General features: G+C 36.4%; 1 protein-coding gene across 1 annotated transcript; it reads right to left on the minus strand.

Annotated features, from left to right (window-relative positions):
* Positions 1-3647: 3647 nt before the first annotated feature.
* LOC142623210 (uncharacterized) lies at positions 3648-6991 on the minus strand. The gene is made up of 3 exons (XM_075796607.1): positions 6550-6991; positions 6321-6450; positions 3648-4337 (listed from the first exon to the last, which is right to left on the minus strand). The coding sequence occupies exons 1-3, from the start codon at positions 6928-6930 to the stop codon at positions 4111-4113; spliced, it is 738 nt and encodes a 245-aa protein (XP_075652722.1). The 5' UTR covers positions 6931-6991; the 3' UTR covers positions 3648-4110.
* Between the last annotated feature and the right edge of the window lie 802 nt (positions 6992-7793).

Here is a 7793-nt window from a genome sequence, read left to right on the forward strand (position 1 = left end):
GCAGATACAATAAAGACAATAATGAAATTTCTTTTACGATTCAGACAAAAGTGAATAATAGGTTTTGATAAGGAATGCCCATTTTATGAAACAACAACAAGAGGGTAGGTATTGAATGAACAACAATAAGCTTATTTAAAGAAATAAATGTCAGTCTGCCACATCAAGTTGCGTTATCAAGTCTAAGTCAAGAAGTGGAATCACCTCTTCAACGCGGTTAACCTCTCTAAAGGAGAAATTAACTGCTTTGAAAGGGTGGACCTAAATGACTTGTGTTCAGTGAGGTCCTTCTCCGATACTAAAGAACATGGGTTGGAGAGGGAGAGGGAGATCGACCCATTCGATGCATGCCTACCACTCTGTTCTCTCTGTTTTCTTCACTCTTCTCTCTATTCCTTAGTTCTTTCTTTCCTTTCTCTTCATTTTTACTCTCCTTTCTATTCTCTCTAATTATTTCTCTCTTTTTCCTTGGTTTTTACTCTTACTGTCTTTTTAATTCTAGCGATTATACTCTCCAAAGGTTGTGGTCCCCCCTGCCGTGCACAGCAAAGGCTCCTTATATAGTGCCAGTTGTGGCGTACTTTTACCATTTTAGCCCTTAACCGTTTTTGTCTGGTGCGAGCGTCCTTGCCGACCATTATTGACTGGCCAGTCACCCAGCCAGCGCCACTTACCTGCGTTGACCGTGCCATTCCACCTCACCAAACAAAGAAGGCTCTTTTGTTTGTTTGCTTGCCATGACATTCCTACCTGCCACGGTGTAAGTACTCTTCTTCTCTCCATCCCTTATGGCATGCACCTAGTGGTTCCAACTCAGTTTTGCCTCTTTTGGGTGGTATGTCACCCCAGCAGGACATTGCCTTCAAAAGAGCTTGAGAAGGAAACACGAAAATGGTATTTTCCCCATTCCCACCGCCAGACCATGCACTCTTACCTCTATCCCATGACCCACCATTTCCTATATTGGCTGGGTACATGTTGGTGGTGTCTGGGCCTTGCGCGTGCCTTACCTCCATGCTTGTCCAAATTCTGCCCGCTACTCATGTGTTTGTCGTGGCCTAAAGGTCCCTCTGCCCATTCTGCCGTTCGCCTTTGACTTCTTATGGCGTGGGCTGCTTTCCCTGACTTCTCATTTATGACCTGCTTCTTTATGGACTGGGTCTTGCCCGATCGTGGGCTTTTCATTTATGACCTGCCGTGAAGTTTGCTTCTCATTGACTTCTCATTTATGACCTGTCGTGAAGTTTGCTTGACCCAGGGCTGTTGGGCCTCTTCGAGCTTTTCTGTTCATTCCTTCTCTGAAGGCCCAATAAACTCATTGGGCCCTTTACTACTTGCGGGCTCCCTTATCTTGCTTACTTTTCTTTGGGCATCCTTGGCTCGTTTACTTTCTCGGGATATCCTTGGTCCTTTCCAATTCTATGCTTTCCATGGGCTTTTACTAACTCCTTGGGCTTCCCTGGTCCAAGTACTTCATATTTCATCCTTAGGGCTTATGGATTCTCCATTGCCCCTTACTCTCTTTACTTACATTGTTTTGGGTCTGCTGTGACAGCTGTGGCCTATTCTCACTTTTCTACATTCATACTGCCCATGAGTTTGCTATTTCTTTCTTCTGGGCCTTCCTAGGCCCATTTACTTCTTCAGGGTCCATTTGTTTGCTTTATGGACCCATGATCCATTATTCCTACCACTTGGGTTTAATGGTATTTCCATCCCACTCTTTTTTGCCCATGTCTTTGGGTTTTTCCTCCTGCTGGGCTTCTAAAAATGAGCATCTACACTCTCTAAACTCTTTTTTTTGGTGGAGCTTTCTCTAAAATCGGATCATGATTTTAGAGAGAGCTCACTTAAAGAAAAGTAAATACACTTAAATCAAAATGATTTAATGATAAATTTTTGTTTGGGTTGGTTGAGATGAGAGAATAGAGTTCGAGTTTGAGATGATTTTTTAAATTTTGTTTTTATTTTTATTATTTAGTTAAAATTAATAAATTAATTTTTTAAATTTATATGCTAATGTGTCATGGGTGATGTGATATTTTTTATAATATTTTAATTCCTTCGACAGCCACTTTAGCTATTTCCATTGGTTGGCTGACGGAAAGGACCAAAATGGAACACATTAATTGAATTAGGGACTAAAAGTGGTAAAATTAAAATGTAGGAACTAAAATGGAAAAACATCAAAATGTAAGAACGAAAAGTGCATTTACGTTTAAATAAAAATGTAATATAACAATGAATTTATCAAAATTTACATGCAAAAAAAAAAATAATAATAATAATAATGAATGAGATTACATCATTTAAAGTTACATAATATATATATACACCCACACAATGTTTTTTAAGTGCTGAAAACAATTTTATTTATTTATTTATTTAAATTCGTTACCCAAGTACCCAACAACCCCCCGAGTCTCGTATTGCTTCAAGACTCGGTCCACAAGAACTTGCTCCAAGGCAAGGTCAGAAGTCAACTCTAAAGCAATTAAGGAAGGGGACGTGGGCTTTAATACGATACCCTTTCACAAGACAAGTGACGTTTGCCGTAGTAGTGGAGTGGTCTACTCTACTAAACTACTGTTGAGTCTCAATAATGCACAAGAGATTAATACCAAATTAGAATATGTTTACTAATTAAAATTTTCAGCTCATAAAAAAACAGCAAGTATAGAAGTTGTATCTTTTACATATCAAATAGAGACTTAGAATATGTATCTTTTACATATCAAATAGAGACTTGGGAGGAAAAAACACTTTCTCCTTTTATTTATGAAGTAGTTTACAATTTACTCATTATTTTTAAAACTAACTAATTTTTCCTTCTATGTTTGAGAAATAAGTAAATACTCCCCAATTTGTTAATTTTTCAGTTAAATCCAATGAGTCTTTTGAAGAAATTATTAATTGTACACCACAAGGAAGAGAAAAAGTTAAGGATTGTATTGTTGTTTTCTTTGATTACATTTGCAATCATTGTTTTGGATTTAACTGAAAAAAGTAACGAATTTAGAATACTTGCTTATTTTTAAAATATAGTTATTTTCAAATATAGAGAGGAAAATTGATTGGTTTCAAAGATAAAAGAGAAAATTGTGAACTATCCTAAACATAGAGAGGAAAGCACCTTTTACCCTAGAGAATTTTACAAAAGTTATTACAATGAAGCTAGTTACACACTTAAAATCATGTCTTAAACTCACTATTTTAGTTCAAAATCCCGTGCATGGATGTGTACAAAATGGTGCGTGTTATTAACATTTCGCTTTAACAATATACATGATGCGTGTAACTAACATTGCTCTATGACAATATAAATGGGAAAGAGTTGTCTCCCTGTATAAAAACCCGTGCAAGTAGCTTATAGCTACAGAAACGAGGAATCCCGATTATCTGACAGAGGTGCACCTTATGCCCTACAGTCATACCAGGTCTGGGTTTTCAGGAGAAGTTTATTTGGTCCAAGTCCAAACTCCAGCTTCAAGACTTTCTTTTATTTGTTTAGCTAGAAGTTTGACTTGCTAGATCATGGGATTAAATGGTTTTTTCCACATTCAATCAGATTTATAGAGCTCATTTCATTTTCACAGAAACAATTACTTTCACATGTGCATAAAAAAAAATATAAGGAAGATTCATTCTTGCCTTAAAATATTGAAACAAAAGACTTGGATAAATTGTGAAGTGTTCACAAAACTAAACAATATGTTATGGGACCAGATTACAGCTGTTCATGTCACTCTCTGGTTATGCTTGAAAAGAAAAACATCTCAATTGACCATGCTCTGGAACTAGAATTGAAGTCACAGGCCAAAAATGAAAGGAACTGCCATTTATGAATAATTTGACATCCATTTACAGCCTTGACCATTACTGCCCATACAATTAAACAAGTGATTCGACAAAGAAATATTGTGTAAGATCTTCTTGTCTGATTAAACTCTATTTCTAAACAACAATGTCAGGTTTCTTGTCAACCTGAGATTCCCAAAGCACCACTCAAGTATTAACCTAGCCAAAGCAGCAGACTTATTCTTAAAGTGCTTCTCGCTTTAATTCATGACAAGCAAATCAGAAATGGCCATTCAAGCTGTGCTTCATTGCCTATAAACTGGCAGGTTGTGGATTTTCCCACTTCGTGGCTACTATCTTACATATTGGCATGTTTTCATTCTTACTCAGAAGCTTCAAGGATGGATGAACCTCAACATCATGCATGAAAATTCTATCTCCGATATCTAGATTGCTCACGTCCACCTCAATTTTGGGAGGAATGAGTTCAGCCGGACAAAGATATTTTAGACTAGTTCTTACCCTATTCAAATGGCCACCTGTTTTGGCATAAAAGATTTATAATCAGTGTAAAAGTAGCATTAGAACAATATTTGACCAGAGAAAATTCACTGAGTTTGTCAAGTGCTTACAAGTAAATAGGATCACCAATACCCTAATCAAATTCAAAACCGACCTGAATAGCAACAAAAATATCCCCATGGCTAATTCACAAAAATAATAGCAACAAAAGTGATTCCAGTTCAACAATTACTGACACATATAAGAGTGATTAAGATCTAAATCAACATCTAATCGAGTAAATAGAGTTCACTGGTTACTCTTAAGAAATCTGAAGTTTGCTAAAATTTCCAAACATGCTGAGATGGAATAAGAATAATGTGAAATTCTCCTTCTGGCTCATATACAGGAAGTATCTGGTCTGGAAACAATACATATCTTTATCTAGCAAATCATTTTTAAATTATAGCAAAACATGTTCAAGATACAAAAATTATATTTTTTGTTGCACCAATAAAGTAGATTTACTTTATGGAGAATGCTAACGGATGCCCTTAGGGCAATGGTTAACAATCCATTTAAAGAAAGTTTTCATGGAAAAAAAAAAAAATTTTTAATGTTTTGACAGCTTTTTTCATTTCTCATAAAAGTGATGTTAAAACTTTCTTAAAATGGATTATTAACCATTACCTTAAAGGCACTCGTTAGCATGACTCTTACTTTATTTGCTCTCGAGGAAACAAAAAGAGATCATTTCTATATAGCATCTAAAAGCTGCCACATAAATTGCATTTTTTCTAAAGACTTATTATAGCAAAATTTTGTACACAATAGGATTATAGAACGCAAACTAGCCAATTCCTCCATTGCCAAGTGATTGTACATTTTTTTAGAAGGATGTTTGTAGGTCTATAATTATCACTCACCATGAATGTGAAATAAGGTCGACAAACAAGTGACATTTCGCAGCAGACTTTAAACTACAAAATAACATAAAAAAAAAAACCCATCTCCAAACAACAAAAAACAAAGAACGTGACACAGTATTAAGGAAAAAAAAAATCTTTGATCTAAAGACTTATCATATAGATAGAACACACATACTTTAGCATCAAAGATTAGGGAAAATCTTGGTACAATTGTAGCACATCTTTCATTGTACAGATGATTGAATATGGTCTCCTGAATACCATACAAGAACAAGTTTCCCCTCACTTCCCCTTCTCCACAATCACAGTGTTTGTTGTTAACACCTCCTGACACTATTAGCTAAACTTCACTGGTCGAGCTGTTGGAAACTACTAGCAACTTGCAACATGTAGAATACCCAAAATGCACAAACAAAAAATCTTTTCAATAGAACAAGTGCCAGAAGTCCATTTGATTGATTCAATATCGACGAACCTAGAAAAGAGAATAGGGCAGCGTGTCTACCGATTTCACCATAGCGGCTTGTTCAAAATCATAATAACCCATGCAAAAGTTTGCAAAGCAGAACGAAAAACTTGGTTCATAGGATTGATAGAACAACAGAATCATGGATTTAATAACCTCTCGGTGGAAAGAACTGGTTTAAAAATCCAGAAGAAAATTCCAGTCTTTAACCAGTCAAAAGCAAGTGACTCTCAATAGGCTGCTTGGTTTAGGTGAAAATATCTGTACGTTTAGTTAACTCCCCTTAATTTAGATAGATAAATATGCTGCAACAATATTGGCATTTGCTGTATGTGCCTCCGTGCTTTAAAAAAAAAAAAAAAAAATTTGCATTTTAATAGGAGATTGAGGCACATATACAACAGCAAGCAATACTGTACTCAACTTCACTAGTTCAGCCACATGTTTTGGTTGGTCTTACTAATTCAACTCGAAGAATAAATCTATGCAACCAAAAACACCAAAATTGGTCCACTTCCTAATGTAATGCATACAGCTCTAAGCTATTCCTAATGTATTGAATCATATTGTGACATGAAATCCAGAAACACCAAAACATTATCTGAAACAAACAAAAGCAAAAATACCTTTCTGAAGACCTGGACAAACATCTTCTCCTTTGAAAACAACGGGCACATCAACCTTCAACTCCGACCCGTCGTCGGCCCAAACAAACACCAAATTCAATACCTTCCCAGTAGCTTCGTCCCTATGAATCTATTAACCCATCAAAAACAGAGAAAATAAGCAACAAATTATAAATAAATAAATAAAAATGGTTAATAACAAATTATAAATAAAAAGGGGGGGGGTTGCCTTGATAGGGAGGACGGTGCCGGATTCAAGTAGGTGAGAGGATCCGGAACCGGCGCGGATCTGGAGCGGGAAAGTGGTGGAGCAGAAAAATGGGAGCTCAACGGAGTTGAGAATGGCTTGAATCTGCTTCCACTCAGTGGTGACCAGGTGCTTCCTGGACATGGATCGTGGGGCTGTGGAGTCTTTCTGGAGGAGGTGCTGGGAAATAACCACGGCTGGGATTCGACCCTGAGCTCTGTCCCTCGACGACACTCTGTTCCCTACGCAATCCCTAGGGATTGCCTGGATCGTGTGGTACCCAGCCGATGATGCCTGCGATGAACTGTGGCTTGACACGGCGGCCCTCAGGTTGTTGGTAGCGGAGCGCCACCACCTCGCCATTTCTTCTTCTTCTACTTCTGCAAATGCAATGAGGGGTTTGGAGTCTGGTGTTGGACTGTGTTGTTTTGTTTTGTGTGAGGGTTTTTAATTTTTTTTTGTAGGGGTTTAAGGTGTTGGGCCTTGGAGAGAGTGATGGGGCTTGGAGAGCTCCCACATTGGGTCTGGAAATAGGGGTTTTGAGCCCTTTAGATAAAGCCCAAGATGAATCAGTTTTGTTGTTGGAGAATCTTGTGGTAGAAATGTTGAATAGAATTACAAGTATGAAGAACTATTTCTTCCTATTTTTGTTTGTGTGACTGTTTCATTTTAGGATGTTACAAAATACTTTCTAATTTTGAAGGTTAATAAATATATATTTTTGGTCTTTCACCCTTTTGTCTATTAAATGAAGGAAGGTAATTGTTTTTTATACAAGATAAAAATTCTATTCTAATTTAATCTATGTGTATATGTGTGTAAAATTTCCTTTTAGAGACTTGAACCTTAGTCATTTCTCCCCACACCCCATAGACACTAATATTTGTAGAGTGATTATCGAACTAAGGGTGCACGGTGGTAGGAAGATAATTTTAAAACCGATAACTTTTATCTCAAACAAAACACATTTGATTATATTTTCTTAAAAAAGAAATTTTGGATTTTTATTATAAAAAAAAAAAGACAAAAAATTTTGGGAAAATAGGAGTACATTACAAGACTTTGCTAATTACTTGAATGGATTTTCTAAATGATGTATAATAAACAATTATGTATGAAATAAGTAATGGTTTATACAGTCCAAGGCCAGAAAAAAAAGAAAAAAAAAGGATATAGACAAATTGAACGATGACAAAGGCTTCGTAAAAAGGATAGAGATTTGTAAC

The sequence above is a fragment of the Castanea sativa genome, chromosome 2 (genome assembly GCF_040712315.1).
Source record: "Castanea sativa cultivar Marrone di Chiusa Pesio chromosome 2, ASM4071231v1".
NCBI lineage: Eukaryota > Viridiplantae > Streptophyta > Magnoliopsida > Fagales > Fagaceae > Castanea > Castanea sativa.

Coding starts and splice junctions, on each gene's coding strand:
- LOC142623210 (XM_075796607.1), bottom strand. CDS start 6,930: ATGGCGAGGTGGTGGCGCTCCGCTACCAACAACCTGAGGGCCGCCGTG. Junction 6,451..6,549: donor GCACCGTCCTCCCTATCAAG/GCAACCCCCCCC, acceptor ATGGGTTAATAG/ATTCATAGGGACGAAGCTAC. Junction 4,338..6,320: donor TTGTCCAGGTCTTCAGAAAG/GTATTTTTGCTT, acceptor ATGCCAAAACAG/GTGGCCATTTGAATAGGGTA.